Source organism: Colossoma macropomum, unplaced genomic scaffold (genome assembly GCF_904425465.1).
Source record: "Colossoma macropomum unplaced genomic scaffold, Colossoma_macropomum, whole genome shotgun sequence".
NCBI classification, from domain to species: Eukaryota; Metazoa; Chordata; class Actinopteri; order Characiformes; family Serrasalmidae; genus Colossoma; species Colossoma macropomum.
Window position 1 is genome coordinate 527,190 of NW_023494808.1, and position 17,057 is coordinate 544,246.

General features: G+C 42.9%; 1 protein-coding gene across 1 annotated transcript in view; it reads right to left on the reverse strand.

The window, feature by feature from the left end:
- LOC118798377 overlaps positions 1-17,057 on the reverse strand; it is a 77,152-nt gene that overhangs the window by 7,583 nt on the left and 52,512 nt on the right. Inside the window, exons 129-144 of the mRNA XM_036557808.1 lie at positions 9,221-9,414; positions 8,680-8,774; positions 8,424-8,554; positions 8,198-8,322; positions 7,913-8,030; positions 7,602-7,814; positions 6,471-6,641; positions 6,201-6,338; positions 6,038-6,087; positions 5,800-5,932; positions 4,758-4,840; positions 4,311-4,437; positions 4,016-4,206; positions 3,736-3,826; positions 3,453-3,582; positions 328-512 (exon numbers count right to left, since the gene is read on the reverse strand). Coding sequence (XP_036413701.1) covers positions 328-512; positions 3,453-3,582; positions 3,736-3,826; positions 4,016-4,206; positions 4,311-4,437; positions 4,758-4,840; positions 5,800-5,932; positions 6,038-6,087; positions 6,201-6,338; positions 6,471-6,641; positions 7,602-7,814; positions 7,913-8,030; positions 8,198-8,322; positions 8,424-8,554; positions 8,680-8,774; positions 9,221-9,414 — 2,175 coding nt within the window. The remainder of the gene's footprint in view (positions 1-327; positions 513-3,452; positions 3,583-3,735; positions 3,827-4,015; positions 4,207-4,310; positions 4,438-4,757; positions 4,841-5,799; positions 5,933-6,037; positions 6,088-6,200; positions 6,339-6,470; positions 6,642-7,601; positions 7,815-7,912; positions 8,031-8,197; positions 8,323-8,423; positions 8,555-8,679; positions 8,775-9,220; positions 9,415-17,057) is intronic.

Below are 17,057 nucleotides of genomic sequence, written 5' to 3' on the forward strand. Positions count from 1 at the left end.
CATCATTTTGGAGAAACAAGGTTTTGTTCTGACAGCATGCATACACACACACACACATATATATACATATATATATATATATATATATATATATATATATATATATAGATAGATAGATAGATAGATAGATAGATAGATAGATATGAGTTAGATCAGTGCGTTTTGCATTTTTCAATGCCTGTAAACTGCACATTTAGGCTTATGTGCTAGTTTTGCACCTGAAACTTCCACAAAAGGCTCAGCATATCAAGCCTAGAGTGTCAGTAAGGTCACACATATTAAAAAAAAATTGTACTGTTAATACAGATGGTATTCAGTAATGCTGACCTGGTTTAATTTGTTCAGAATGATTGTCAGGAAGCCAGTGTCCACCACTTTCGCAGTGATGGCTGCCAGGTTATCTTTCAGGAAAGTGTTGTCCAAGCATGCATCAAACTGAGTGGAGTCATAGCCGAGAGGGAATGAGGTATCTGCAATTGTTGCCTCTGTGATGTTGTTATCAGCAGCACATACTGTCAGACAAAGAGAGAGAACAGGAATTCACTTACACCACTGACATGCACAGTGGGCTCCCGTCTGAGAGCACGAGTGAGTGTGCCTCTGTTTTGCATTCTTTTCCAATTTAATACAATGTTTCTATTACAAATTATATTATCAGCATAACAATTTCAGCTTAACGTACAATCCTTAAATTTTTAACATTCGAATTTTTAGAAGAGAGTTCCTAGAGTGTTGGCATATCCCCGTTTTGCTTTAATGATAGCATGCACTCCAGCTGCATGGACTTCACAAATTTGTGCAAAAGCCTTTGATGAGCAGAACAAATCCATCTCTACCCACAGGGATGCTGCATCTTCCAGTTCTTGAGCTGTATAATAGTAATCCAGGAAGATGCAGAGGTTTTCTCACCCAGTGTATACAAGCTTTCAAACTGAAATCAAGCTAACGTGGCCCAAGTCATCTTCCTCCTTACCAACAGATCTCATGTCTGGGCCACAGCAGTCTGAGCACAGAAATATCCATTGTCCTTGGCCATCCACCTCTTCATCCAGTAGATGGATTGAGGGCAAATCCATCAAGACACCCACCATCTGACTTACTATGTATTTATTATTATAATATCTATTATTATTATTATTATTATTATTATTATAATTATAGATAGCAAAATTCCCCCATGGACTGAGAGAGAACATCAAAATTGAACTGACCTCCAGAAAACCAGCTAGTGACTTTCTTTGACTTGCCCCTTTATTTGCATAACCAGCTCAGCCTTCAAACTGGGGATGCATCGATACCAATACTGGTATTGGATATCAGTCCAATACTGTTCATTTACTTGTACTCACCAATACCAAAAATTCACCAATACCAACATCCAATACCCTCTGATATTGTGTGACATAAGCCGAGTGTACGCTGCTGCGCATATAAACAAACGCCTTCAATGAGGCTCTGCTCACACAGAGAAGTGTCACTGACCACAGCACAGTCGGGCATAAAGTTACAGTTCCCTTCAAACATTCTACTTTGGCAGATTCCCACTGTCTTTGTAATATAGGCTGTAGATAGACCGTATCGTCCTACCGTGGACATCGCCGCATGGTTTTTAGTTTCAGTGCACAGTGTTAGCTGAGCAGCTCAGTTTCTCAGCGCATTTGCGTTAGTACTCAGCGTGTAGAATGTTATTTTTGAGAGAAACAGCTTTATTGATTTGTTCAGCTGCGTTTCACATAACATGGACAGAGTGCTTTCATACAGTGTGAGTATATAACTTGTAGGCTTTGTCAGTCCATGATAGTCTATTTTGTGACTCACCAAAAAACAAGATTTATAAAATCACACACTGTATGTCTGACTCTAAAAGGACATTCAGCTACAGTTCAACCAGCCAGTTACAAGACTTTAGATGTAAAAAACTCCACAAGTGAGCTCCTTAGATGTGATTCTTGCTGTCACTGTGCTACAGAGACAGATGAGGAGCATCAAAACAATAATTTTTACTTTACAGCTGTACAAAAGTGCTTTTCTGACATGGAACAAAGTCCCGCTCTTTTCCATTGTAGCTCTACTCCATGCAAGGCAACTAATGTAGCATAACTATCTAATGTACTAAATTTAAAACCAGCTAGACTTTAATTATTTACGAGTAATTTGTTATGGTATCAAACTTGGTATCAGCAAATACCAAAAAAACATGTACTCATACTCATACTTGGCCTTAAAAAAATGGTATTGATGCATTCCAACATGCATTCCCTACGGGGCACCATTGGCACATCCCGAGAGTGGGGAGCCAGTCTTTCTTAGGAGGAACAAAATCGCAGAATCAAGGAGAAATGCTGCCTCTACTGCTGTCTACTCCTGGCTTCTGGCCATAATCATGGAGGAAAAGTCAGACCTCATCCCAGAACAGGACAACTATGATAAGTCTTACCATCTCTCCTGTGTTTGCATCAGCTGTGGTCCTATTAGACACTATCCTCACCTGGAGGTGAACAAGAACAGCCCCTTCAGGACTTCATAGACCTTGGTCACCCAGACTGGTCAACATACCTTGGGCTGCTCAATCACCCCCTCATCATCACAGTCATAGATGGGAGACCACTAGGTTAAGAGAAACGTCGCTAACACATCCTTTGCATCTACACATCGCACAGCATGAGGTACTAATCCAATTACACCTGTTCCCTCTCCCGCTTAGGTCCACTGTACTCAGGTGATTCCAAGGTGCCATCATCTTCAATTCGTCCCTACACAGCACTTAAAACAGCATGTACATCCACATTCAAGAGGGGGATGAGTAGAAAACTGCATTTACCATGTGTAGCAGCAACTATGAATATACAGTGATGCTGTTTGGGTTGGAGAATGCCCATGCAGTCTTCCAAGCATTTATCATTGATGTTCTCCATAATAGCCTGCACCATGATGTCTCCAGAGTCTCCAAGACACTCAGAGAACATGGCCAACATGTCTGACAATTTTTACAGTAGGTGTTCTTCGAGAAACTCAAAAAAGTGTGTTCCACATCCCCATGGTATTCTTCCTCGGATTTCTACTCTTAAAAAGGCAGCAAGAGACCGGCCATCCCCACCTCAGTGAAGCAGATTCACCCTATCACCTCTGATGTATCCAATAGTATCTAGTGGACTGGGAGGAGTCTGGCCAGAGAAATGGTCATGGACCCTTCCCCAGCACACCATAGATCCCCAACCTCATGGGGGGACTTGGCTAAGATCAGTGCTTTATTTAACTTTTGCATCAAGCCTGCTCTTCACTTGGATCTAGAAGCCCCAGTTAGCCGTCATAGGTCAACGGTTAGAGAACTGCCTTACAGATAATTCTGGAGCATCATCCTAACACCTAAGGACACTTCAGCACTGGAGGACTTGATCAAACTCTACACCCCGTGTGTATCATTGTGTGTTTATACTGTAATGCTCTGATACCTGTTATTGCACGTGCTCCTACTTTGACATTAACATTGGATTCTATAAAGAATCTCCTGAGCTTCGGTATCTGGATCTTCTGCTTCTTCAGGAATGGAGTGAATGACTTCAGAAACGTCTTCTTTGTAGTCTTTAAGAGACAGACAGAAAAAGAGTTTACATAACACCCAACCATCGGTGGATGAGCCTTTAGAAAACACTAGATAAATACAGGAAAATGAGTGTACAAAAGTAAAAATAAAAAACAATAAAAAAGCAAATAATAAAAAACAGGTTTACATACAGAGTTAAAATTGGTCCAGAAGTCTTGTTTGAGGTAAAGGGGCAGGATGCCCAGCTTGTTCAGAGTGTCCAGATTCCATGATGAACGATTACTGAGGAAAAACACAATGGCATATATGTATATATTTCTTTAGTCAGTCCAATTATACCTGCGACCGCTCATTTTGATATTGTCAGTGTTGAAAAATAACAGCACAGGTAAATCTTCACATTTTGAAACATGTTTCTTATTTCTACAGCTATGTACCATAAGCACAATATACATATACAGTCTTTCTTACCCATAAGTAGTGTTGTCAGAGTAGAGCAGTGTCTGTACAGCGGTGACCTGAGCGTCAGAAAGATCCCCACAGTTCTTCAGTTTCTCCAGAATGAGTGGATCAGAGTTCTTAATGTAGGTGGAGTCCAGGGTACAGACCATATTACCCAGAACCTCCACCTGAGTTCTGTTCAGACTCACACCAGATATACCCTACAAGAGCACAAATGACAGATGAGTGTGAGAAGGACTGACAGTGTTTTCTGGCTTTTGTATTGATTTTATATAGCTACTGTGTGGGTATGTGTTTGTTTTACCAGGCAGTCCCGTGCATTCTCAAACAAGATGGACTGTCTATTGAGGACGCTGGAAAGAACTGAGAAATCTGCTCCACTCAGAGCACCGAAATATGACCTGCAGTTCACCTTCTGCACCTTCTCGTAGCTACAACACACACAAACAAAAATATTAGTAAACAAGATAAAAGTGAGAGTGATGTTAAATAAATAATTCCACAATGCTAACTAAGTTGCAGTAATGGAAGCTATTTAGTAAATCATAGAACTGAAAATCTTTGCTCTAAAAGTAAGAAAATTAGATAATTGCAATAATTTCACTTTATCTGGTTAGGCTTCTGCAATTCATAAACATCTCGATCACAAGGCTTTCCATGTATGGGTAGATAAAAACTACAACCCTGTTCATGTTTACTTTAGTACGGTTTACATGTAGACAGTAGTGAATACTGTGTTTGTGTTACACACCTGTAGTAGAGAAGCATGTCAGCAGGTAAATCAGTGAAGTTCAGAGATGAATCGTCTTTCATGTAGTTGTACATGCAGGTCAGCTGCAACACAGAACACACTAAATTACACAACTGTTATACTAGGCATTCTCTTTCACTGATTCCAATACCACCTAACATGTCCTAACCAGTCAGCCAGTCTCTCCCCACAGCCTCAAAAATGCCCAAGGCAGTGCAAACCTAGTACTCGGCCTTGCCCGAGTAATTACACTTGGATCTCGGTTCCCTGCTCATCATTTCTGCCTTTATATACTCACCCCTCACTTAGTTCCTTTCATGTATGCTTTGTCTTCCCCATCATTCTCTAAGCTTGTATTTGCCTTTTGTAGCATTTAGCATTTGCATTTCTCTCTGGTCTCACGCCTTTCCTTTATTTACTCTCTGCACTTTTGGGTTTTGACAGCTTTGATAGCTTTCTGTTTTTTTTTTTGGTTTTGTTTTGATTTTTGTTTGGATTTTGCTCAGGTTCAGAGTTTTTTTTTATTTTGCCTTGCATAGGTTTCTGATTTTTTTTTTTTAAATAAAACACCAGTGATTATAAATAACAGCCCAAAACACTTACTTTGATCTCACCCTGGCAGAGCAGCAAGACTGCCTGGCCCTCACTAGTGACACTTCCTACACTACACACGCGCTTATCAAGTCTGAATGTTACGCTCTTATCAAGTCTGAATGTTAAAAGATCATGAACTAGAGGAATCTGGGGGTGGGGTTTAGAAGGGGCATACCCTTCTTAATGGTGGATGTTCTACTCCCATTCCAAGTTCATGTATAGCGCTGAAAGAAGACATTTACTTCAGAACATCTATGACGGCACTTACCACAAGGCAAATCCTTGCAGAAGCTGTACTGACACAGGAGACTTTGAAACTAGCAACCATTTTCATCAGGCAAGGGTCAGTGATGGTACCAATGATGACAATGAGGAATTGGTTCATCAGCTTTGAGCACATTCAGAATAACATTGAATATAATCAGAACAAATGTCAGATTGTATGTACCTGAGACTCTTTCAGGACGACCTTGTTCCTGCCAGTACGTGGTCTGCAGGCTTTCACCAGCTGTGTGACTTTCTGCCGTGGTAGTTTCTGAACCGAGCTGCAGGTGAATCCTTGCAGTATTGATTCCGACAGCCTGCAGGGGGAGATACGCACATTTAAAAAAACAAAAACCTGTATTTTAAGAACTAGAATTGCATTCAAATCTTGTGCATTTTCTGCTTTGCTTTCATTAACTTACTCTTCTGTATTGCCACTGGCGCTGGCCACTGAGCTGAACAACAGCACAGCCTAGTAAAACAGGCACATATTTAAACATTTATAAAAACTTTTAAAATTACATTTGAACCAGCTTATCATTACCAAAAAAACAACAACAAAAAAAAACAATGAGTGCATGTTACCTGTTCTTGTCTCCAGCTCTTGTTGTTGATGATTGTAACATTAACGGAGGTGGGAGACGACAGTAGCACAGGTGGGATATACCCTGCCAACGCATCTGGGATGTTCTCCACCACTTTAGTCTGGTCTACAGAGACAATCTGGGAGACAAGGTGGGAGAAGAACTGACTGATTAAATTTTGCTTAAGGTTGGATTTTCATCTGCAATTTATAAGATGCAGAAACGTCAGTAATGAGATATAGTGTACATGTAAACCGATGTGCATGAGTACCTTCTGGACATATGTTTCTTGCAGAATCACTGGTGCTGACAGAATGTTGTTGATGAATGTTGGATTCTGGGACACAGTCAGAAGCTCAGCAGGTAAGATGTTGGAGATGGCTGCTGAAGGAACGCCTCCAATAAGCGTGCCCAAAGACACCAGGGAGGAGCCACTGTTGATCTGTCAATCAAAGTATTGATTCGGATTAAATATTCAATATTCCAATCACAATACAGGTTTTAAAAAGAAGGAAAAATGCTGCATTAAGTGAAGACATTGAAGTCAGCTTTGATTTGAAGGCATTGACAATAAAGTTAAGCAATTTGTTTTTTCCCCATGAAATTAATTTAACAATTCAATGTTCAATGTAATAAATAACAGTAACAGACAACGTCAAGACATCTACAGCATCTGCTCTCTCAATCAGGAATGTTTCAAGATCATGTTTCTGATGCTACATGCTTATATGGCTTTGTAAAGTGATGTAATCTATTCCTTTCAATCTTGATATCTTGGTCTTCTAGTCTAGATTACTGCCGTCAGTGTCATCAGATGACAATGACTGGCTAAAAGGAATGTTCATCAAGGAACAAGTCCTGAGAAATCATGTTCAATGACTTTATTTCTCTAAGGGAGTTTGTACACAAAGGGTGGTTATTCCATTGTGGTTTATATGTTATACATGCAAACACCATTGAAGGAAAGAAAAGGAAAGGGAAAACGTGTAGGGCTATTACCTTCTTAAAATAAACGTTCCTTTTTTTGTATATTTTAATACAGTTCATGTATTTTGAAAAACTAAAAGTCTTAAGTTACTGGTTTAGCATTTTTCAAAGTGTGGCAAGGTGATATCCATGATACATTTGGGAACAGAAAATGTTAGACAGGAACAGTATGATAACAATGGTCTAGGGTCAGATTTCCCAGTTGGGTTCATTATTTTTGTGTTTACATCACCATAACAAACATTGTGTCTTCTGAACAAATGGACCTAAACACAGTAGTATATTGCAGATACATTTGAAAAAACAACATAAGACAGTTCCAGAAAGATTAATTTAAAAATAAATCAGAATTAATAAATTTATTAATTTAACATTTTTCAATTGGACTGCAGTGTAGTGTATTTTGTACACTCACATTAAAGCCAGCGTTAGTGATGCTCTGGATGATGTTGTTGACCTGACCCTGGTTCCAGCCTGTGATGACGCTGAGTACAGGCAGGGTACTGTTAATGACACTGGGAGGAGCGGCACTTATCTGGCCCTCAGTCAGACCAACACTCTGATTGCCGAGTGACTGGATTGTATTCGCTGACAAAGTAGGGAAGTTTGCCACAAGAGCTGCTGTAACCTGAGCGAAGAGAAGGATTATGGGTAACTCAAACTGTTACAGAATGATTGATTATGGAACACAAATGGTGAGAAAATTGGCCTAACTGATCGATTTACCTCTGGACTAATTTGTTGGCAGGATTTCTTGATGCTGTCCAGGATGGTCTGGCTGTCTGTAGCTTTTAGAGTCACAAATGCAGAACCAGGAGCTCCACACAGGAGGACACCTGGCAAACTACACACAACAAGAGAAACTCAAATGGATAAAACATGTAGGATAAATATGAGGGAACTAAAAATCAAGTTCTGCCCTTATAGGTGATTGATACAGTATTTGTTGCATATTGTGGTACCTGAGGGTGTTGAAGTGTGTGCTGTAGTATTTAGTGTGTAGTGTGGTACCTGAGGGGACTGAAGTTGGGATTCTGGATGTATAGCTGTGTGCTGTAGTATGTGGTGACATTGGCTGCAACTCCTGAGTTGTTAAACAGCTGAATATTCTCCGAGTTATTCAGGAAAACACCAATCTACAGGACACAATCAGACTCAGTAAGCTGTCTATCTATTTGCATATGTAACTTGACAGCTAACATGAATAATTAAAGGTTTCCATATGTAAGTCTTTTACCTGGCTGTCTGATATGAAGGACTGGAGGTCAGTGAGGGAGATGAAGGTGACGAAGAATCCAATGTTGTTGGCAAACCAGGCAGTAGAGTTCAGAAGAGGATCAGAAGAGTTATAGCAACGGGGAGTGCCATCTAGCAGGTACACAAAAATTCCCATATATACACATACATAAATGTAACTATGCACTTAATAAATGTGTAATATCTCTTCAGCACAAATGAAAAAGAGAAAGAGAGAGAAACGTAGCTGTGCTTACCGCTGCTGTTCAGATAAGCCTTTATAGAGCTGTACACATCAACTGGGGTGAAGTCAGTACCTGAGAAATTATAGTTCTTCCCCAGGACTGAAACCCTGCTCACAAACAAGAAACAAGAATAAACACAAAAATAAATTTGTACTCATCTCTTCTTCCAAACTTTGCTACTTCCACCTTCTAGCTAGGTCTCGAAGTGTTTTGAAGATGGGAGGGTGGAGGCCAGCCACAGCATCTTTTCATACTGCCACTAATGCAACATCACTGGACTGCTCAACATGCTTGGAGGAGAATGATATTACATCACTTAGCAGATGTCCACATTGACCAGCATCACACTGAGTGATAGAGGGAGAGGATGGGCCATCATACCCACCAAGACAGGGTGAGGCCAACCATGCTCTCTTGGACTCATCACCTTATAATAGGGCCAACGCATAAACTGTTGTGCCACTTGAGAGTCCAATTTAACTTTTTCAGATAAAAGATGTGGTGTTATTTGTGCTGAAAGAACAGTTTCATACTACTTAAAACAAAGACTCACAGTTTCCTGTATGAGAGGCAGGAGGCGCCTCTGAGCTGGGTGGGGCTGATGAGCTGAGAGCTGAGAAGGGGCAGGTACTGAGCCAGTCTGACATTAAACCACTGAGCCACCTCATCCTGAGACGAGACGCTGAGAGCACGAGACCAAACGCACCCCAACGTCTGTCTGCCCACAGCTGCAGATACAACTGGCTGCTGCACAGAGAAACAGATGGAGGAAAAAGAGAGAAAGAAAGATTTACATATGGATTACTGCATTAAATAACACAGAGAATATAACTATAAAAAAAAAGGACACAGGTGTACCGTCTCCAGGTACTGGTTGGTGCTGTTGTAGTTGTTGAGGAGCGTGCAGAGATCTGACCCATTCCTGACTGTGTTCAGCCCATTCAGAAACATCCTCAGTTCTCCTGGAGAGATGGAGCCCAACAACTACAGGGCAGAGAGGAGAGCAACACATTCATTACATAGAAATAGATATGTGGATGAATTCTCACCATTACTGAGTGACTGATTCATTTATGGACTGTTTACTAACAGTATGATTGAATGACTCATTGACTGTATTACTAGCTGACTCAAAATCCTGCATTATCCTCTGCAGTACCTCTTGCTGTCGGCTGGCTGGGATGAGAGACAAAAAGGCACTCAGGTCAGGAAATCCAAAACTGAGGAAGGAGTTCTTGAGGAAGACATAGAAGCTCCCTCCACCATAGCAACCCAAACCATTCGGCCCTGTGGGGCATAAAACAACAATCAAAACAAGACCAAAAAACAGTGTTAACTTTTTTGTTTTAATTACTTGTTATCAATTTGTGAGCAAAAGGGCATACCTGTAAGGAGTTGCTGGATGTTGCTGTAGATTTGAGTCTGTGTGTTGCTGCTAAAAGATGATCTCAGGGGGTCCAAATTGGTCACTCTGTTACAGCACAGGAAAAAGTTCATCACAGTCATGCTTAACAAACAAGACACCTCACTTCCACTTCCATATTAAATATTCAACAAAAACAAAAGATGCATTATATCTGCTTTTAGAACATTAAACGTGATCTTAGAAACATTAGTTGTGTTTCTGAATATGTTTCTTACGCTGTCTGTTGGGTGCTGCAGCTCCTGCCTCGGACGATGTTGAAGTATGGTGTTACATCTGTAGAGGAAAGGCTGGAGAGGAAGGGCCTGAGCCGAACATTCACCCACTGCAGCACTTCTGAATCAGGCACTGCAGCGGAGGACAGTCCACCTCTTGCCAGTACAGCCTGGAGGAAAGCTCCCTTCACCTCACTGGAGTACAGTGATGAATTCAGCTGAGAAAGAGAGATTTCAACACATATGAGGAGAAAATGTTACAATTGCATACAAAATCTGTTGTGGGATCACCACAGGCAAATCAAGCAGATGAGAAATGCCATTATCATCAGCATCATCAATAACCACTTAGTCCAGGTTTGTGATAACATTTGGGAGAGCAGAGACTCCCGGATGACCCTATCCCTGCAAATTCCCCCAGCTCATTCCGGGGAACCCCACTCCCAGGCTAACTTGAAGATATAATCCCTCCAACGGGTCCAAGGAAGACCCCGGGATCTCGCCCTAGTAGGCTGTGCCTGGTAAACCCCAGGAGTGTAGCCCGCCATACTGCAAAGAAAGCTCATTTCCGGCGCTTGCATTCACGATCTCATACTTTCGATCATTACCCACAGCTCATGACCATAGGTGAGGGTCGGGAGGTAGACCGACCGGTAAACAGAGAGCTGAGCCATAAGGCAAAGGATCACTGCATTAAATAACTCAGAGAGTGAAACTGAGTGAGGTCCTGGTTGGTGCTGTTGTTGAGAAACATGCAGAGATCTTATGGCTCAGCTCCTTCTTCACCACTAAAGTCCAGTACAGTGACTGCATTACTGCTGCTGCCTGTCCCAGCCTGTGGCCGATCTCACAATCTCCCTTTCCATCACTTGTGAACAAAACCCTGAGATACTTAAACTCTTCCACCTGGGGCAGGTCCTTTCCCCTTACCTAGAGTGGGCATGCCATCCTTTTCCGGGCTAGGTCCATGGATTCACCCACAAACCAACCGCTTCACACTCAGCTGCAAACCGCTCCAGTGAGACAACATCTTCTGCAAATAGCAGAGACGCCACCCTCTGGCCTCCACACATAATGCCCTCCTGACCCCGGCTATGCCTTGACACCCTGTCCATGAATATCATGAACAGGAGTGGAGAAAAGGCACAACATTGGTAGAGTCAAATACTAACACTGAACAAGCTTTACTTAATGCTGAGTATACAAACAAAACTCTCACTCTGGGAGTATGGCTCAGAGTAGTAGCCCTGGCACCCCATACTGCCGGAGGACCTCCCCCAAGTTATCTCAGGGAACACAGTCGTAAGCCTTCTAAAAGTCCACGAAACACATCTAGACTGGGCTGGCAAACTCCCGTGCCCCGTAAACAATCTGTGAGAGAGTGAAAAGCTGGTCAATTGTTCTACAGCTGAGACTGAATCTGCATTGTTCCTTCTCAATCTGAGGTCTGACTGTCAGCTGGAGTCTTCTTTCCAGCACCTTGGCATACACTTTCTCAGGGAGGCTGAGCAGTGTGATATCCCAAAAGTGGGCACACACCCTCCGGTCTCCTTTCTTAAAAATAGGGACCACGACCCCGGTCTGCCAGTCCAAGGGTACTGTTCCCGAGGTCCATGCAATATTGCAGAAGCATGTCAGCCATGACAGCCCCAAAACATCCAGAACCTTAAGCAACTGGGTGAATCTCATCCACCCCAAGTGCCCCCAGAGGTAGTTGCCAACTACCTCACTGACCTACACCAGGGAAATGGAGCCTGACACACCAGAAGCCTCTGGCCCTGACTCCTGTGAGGGAGGCATGTCTCTCGGATTAAGGAGGTCCTCAAAGCGCTCCTTCCACTGATCGACAACATCCTCATTTGAAGTCAGAGTTTCTCCACCACTGCCAAATACAGCTTGGGCGAGTTGCTGGATAGTTGTCCAGAACCTCCTTGAAGTCGACCAAAAGTCTTTTTCCATGGCTTTGCCAAACTCCTCCCACGGCCTGGGATTTGCTTTCTCCACCGTTGCCACTGCCGCCTTTTTTGCCTGTTGGTACCTGTCTGCTAAATTACGAGTCCTGTGGGCCATTCAGTCCCTAAAGGCCTCTTTCTTCAGCATGACGGCCTCCCTCACCACTGGTGTCCACCAGGGGGTTCTTGTGTTACCGCCCTGACAGGCACCCACAAGCTTTAGGCCACAGCTATGCCTGGCAGCTTCCACAATGGCTCTCCCGGAGGTGGAAGTTAAAATCATTCTGAATAGGGGCATCTGACAGTCGTTTCCAGTGCACCCTCACTATTCACTTGGGCCGGCCGGTTCTGACCATCAGTCTTCCCTGCCGTCTGATTCAACTCACCACCAGATGGTGATCGATTGACAGCTCAGCACCCCTCTTCACCCGAGTGTCCAGAAGTCCCAAGTCAGATGAAATGACAACAAAGTCAATCATTGACCTTTGTCCCAAGGAGCTTTGGTATCATTTGCACTTATGAACATCCTTGTGTTCGAACCTGGTGTTATTATGGACAATTCATGCCTAGCACAAAAGTCCAATAACACTTCATCATTCAAGTTTAGATCAGGCAGGTCATTCATCCCAATCTAGTCATTGCCAACATGAACACTGAATTTTCACAGCAAGACTATGAAGTCTGTAGGTGGGCGCCGACTCGCTCCAAGAAGGCAGAATACTCCAAACTGTTGTTTGGTGCATGAGCAAAAACACAACAGTCTTTTTCGTCCCTGTGATTTTAGTTCATATTGAGGCAACACTCTTGTCCACTGGGACAAACTCCAACTGCACGGTATCCCCACATCCGTCTAGTGCCTCTTACCCTGTGCAACTGCTGGGTAGGAGAGGGACCAACCCTTATCAAGCAGTTTGGTTCCAGAGCTGACACTGTGGGTGGAGATGAGCCCAACTATATCTAGTTAGTACCTCTCAACCTCCCGCACAAGCTCCGGCTCCTTGTCCCCAGTAAGGTTATATTTCATATACCAAGAGCCAGTTTCCGCCGCAGGGGTCCATGTTGCCAAGGGCCTCCCTGCCATTTCCCACTGCCTATACGGTACTTCACCGGTCCCTCATGCTGCAGGTGGTGGGCCCACATGGTCCCCCCCACATTGCCTTTTCAGGCCTAGCCTGGCCAGGTTATGTGGGATGCCCCGCCACCAGCCACTGGCTGAGGAACACTACCCCCAGGCCTGGCTTTAGGGGTAGGCCCTGGTAACCATCTACTGGGCAGGGTACATGATTTCCTGCGTCCCCTAGTCATGGACGATTTTTGGATTAAGTTCATCTGGGTCTTCACCCCAGATCTGTTCGCCTTGGGAGACCCTACCAGCAGCATATTGCTCCAGATGACTTAGCTCTGAAGATCCCTAGACCACACAATCCCTTCCACCACAACAAGACCTTCTATGTTCCTTGTTTGTCAATATGCACTGAAGGTCATGGTTGGTTGTCATGTATTGGTTTACATCTTGGTAAATGTAGCCAGCCTTGAACACATGGAGTATGTAAGGTCTGATAAAACAACCAGTTGTATGTAAAAGGCTGAGAACTGTCACATTTCATTAATCTCATCAATCTCAAATCTCCTTCTTCACTCCTGACATCAGTCTTGAGGGTGTCCAGATGGGGCAGTAGAAGACTGAAGCCCACAACTGTGAAAGAATTTCAAAAAACTCCAAGTAGATAGAAGATCCATCAGGAACTTAAGCACAGTAGCAGCCCCACTCATTTCTAAGTGGACATATTTGGTGTGAAATGAAAGAAAAAGCTGATTCTTTTCATGACTGCAAAGCACATTTCACCACAGTGACTATATTCAATATACTGGCACCCTAACCGCTCTGGTCTGTGATGTAAATACCTATGGTCAGTTCTGTTTAGTACGTGCCACCATGAAATTACCATGCCATTCCCTGACTGGTTACCTAGTTATTATGCTGTGTCTTCTACATGCAACATGATTGCTTCTAGAGGGGGCAAAGTGATTCTGATATGTAGAACTCACTGTGACCCTATTCCGATGGGATCCAGCCCAAATTTCTACTGTGATTGATGATTAATTTCACAGGTCTGAAAGGGGATGTATCCAGTTACAGAGGGCAGTTCAATGACACATAGAAAAGACTGACCACATTTGGCAGTCTGCAAGAGACCGCAACCTTAAAAGCTGAGCACCCAGTTTGATGGCCCCTTTCGGGTGCCAAGTAGGGCAAATGATATTTCCTATAGTTAGAATCTGCCTCATAATTTTCATATCTAAGGTCTTCACTGAGGCAGATGATCCCCGGTTCCCAGGCTGTTGTGGTACCCTTGTGGACTCCAGGTATCTCCAGGGCTGTATCCAGTACCCTGATCCTTGGCTAATGCAGTGCCTCATGATGCACCTTTGCCTGCCTGCCATCCAGATTGATGGTTCTCCGGCTTACACAGTGAGGACCCTTATGGACTCCTTGAGATGCAGGGGCTGTATGCAATATCTGGTTGACTGAGAAGGATATGGCCTTGAGGAGCATCACTGAGTTCTGTAGAAGAGCATTGTCAGTGACTTTCACTGTTGCCACCTGTACTGTCCTGATCTTCACAGCATTCTGGGTCTGGACCCAGTCATCAGGTGGGGTTCTGTCACACCCTACACCTGTCTCATTCCAGCACTCTGCATCATTGGTCTACTGATCTCTGGACTCAGTACCTCATTGTTTCTTTGTGGGTTTTTCAGTCTTTATTGGTTACTTTTAGTCCTTAGTGCATCAACCTGACTTCTGTCTGTTTTGGTTTTTGATTTTTGCCTGGTCTAGACAGCTTGCCATGTACATACTCTAGTTTTGTTTTAATTCTCTTGATTTAAAGAATCAAATGTTTGCATTAACAGAATTATATAAAATTTTGAAGGTGATGATCCAGAGAAGTAGTAAGTACCAGGATGTTGGGAGTAAGGACATCAAAAAAGGAGGCAAACTGGTTCGGGCTAATGGCTTCCATCACAGAGTTTACATCCTGAGGACCATGGAGTTGAGAGGGGTTGGAGCACAGCTCTGCCAGCTGGGATGAAGTCAGAACCTCTGCTGCCTTCACCTAAAAGAATGAAAGAGAGAAATGTCGGATGAAATTAGAGACAGTGAAGAAAGTAGAACGGCCATACTTCATAAATAGAGACATGTAGGCAACTAAAGGGCATAATTGTAACAAACAGTGTTAATAACTCATTTCAGCAATTCAAAAAATAATATCACAACAGCTCTTAAATCCTAAGATTCTTTGATTGTACTATCAAAACCCTTATCAGAATTTGCAGTAATTGTTGTGTAACTCACTCCATTGAAGTCACTCTTCAGACGGATGATGTCAGAGAATGAAGCAGAACTCCGAAATTGGCCAAAATTCTTCACCAACCAGTCTGAATCATTGCTTACTGACTGCACACAGGACGGACCTGAAACACCACAGTATGTTATACAGACCACTAACACATACATGAACAAATAAACAAACAGTTATATACACAAAAACCAACCCTGGCCAGACTGGTACTTGAGGTAGTCCATTGTGTAACTGAAGACTGTTTTGGACTGTGTTGTAGAGAGATCACTGTACACGTTATCAAGTCCTTTCACTCTGGAAACCCAACCACACATGAGTCAATAAACATGAATAAACAAGCAAATGAATAATGCATAAATGAGTGAGTGAATCAGTGGAAAAGATGATGAATGAATGAAGTACTAAGCGAAATTTCAATGTATTTGTGTATGTGTGTCTATATGCATGCATATGAGTCTTTTTCTAAATAAATGTGTTCCTAAACTGTGCAAATAAACACAGATGTGAGTGAATGCAGAGTAAAAACTCACATTTCTCTGTAGGAGTCACAGCTGATGTTCCTCGGAATGACTGACAGGGAGCTTGGACCAATCCCAGGAAGGAAGAGACGGAGATTGGTCTGGAACCACAGGGCAAAGTCCTGTGGGCTGAAGGTCGGGAATTGGGGCACCAAAGCAAGCAGTGTCATGTTCAGAATGGGGTCCAACACTGCTGGAGGGATTCTAGTCATGTTCATCTGAAAACACACAGCAGAATGGGTGAGGTGCTGAGACAGACTTCAAATGTCGATACACTGGACAGCAACATTTAATGATATTGCCTCAGTTGGCGTTTTGATGGTGGTGGAGAATGTGGGCTAACATGTCAGTCCAAAATCTTCCATAGGTATGAAATTGGGTGGAGATGTGATGACTGCAATGGCCACAGAATATGATTTACATAATTTTCATACTTATTGAACCATTCAGTGACTCCTTGTGCCCTGTGTATGTGGACAGTGTTATCCATGGTAGAAACTACTCTCACTAGGATGGAAATGTTTCATCACAGGATAAAGGTAATCGGGCCACTGGACTCTCTCACTGTAGAAGTCAAGTACACAGGCTTGTACCATTCTCTTGGTCTATGTTTGTATTTTTATACTTGCCTCAGCGCATGGTAGGGTATTAACTGCTTATTTGTACCATGCAGTATGCCTGTCTGGAAGCATCTACACTCCGTTTTTCCACTCATTTAAGTTTTTCCTGTGATGTGCAATCTGAAGTGTGGACATGAGATCACAGATATTCTCACCTGTATTGCACTCTGGCTGAAGGCTGTAAAGAAGCTGCTGAGTTGTTTCTGATCTGAAGACATGAGCACACTTTTGAACACCTCTTGAACCACAGACTCATTTCCCATTGCTCCTGAACCTGGCTGCAGGATCAATTGTGCCTTC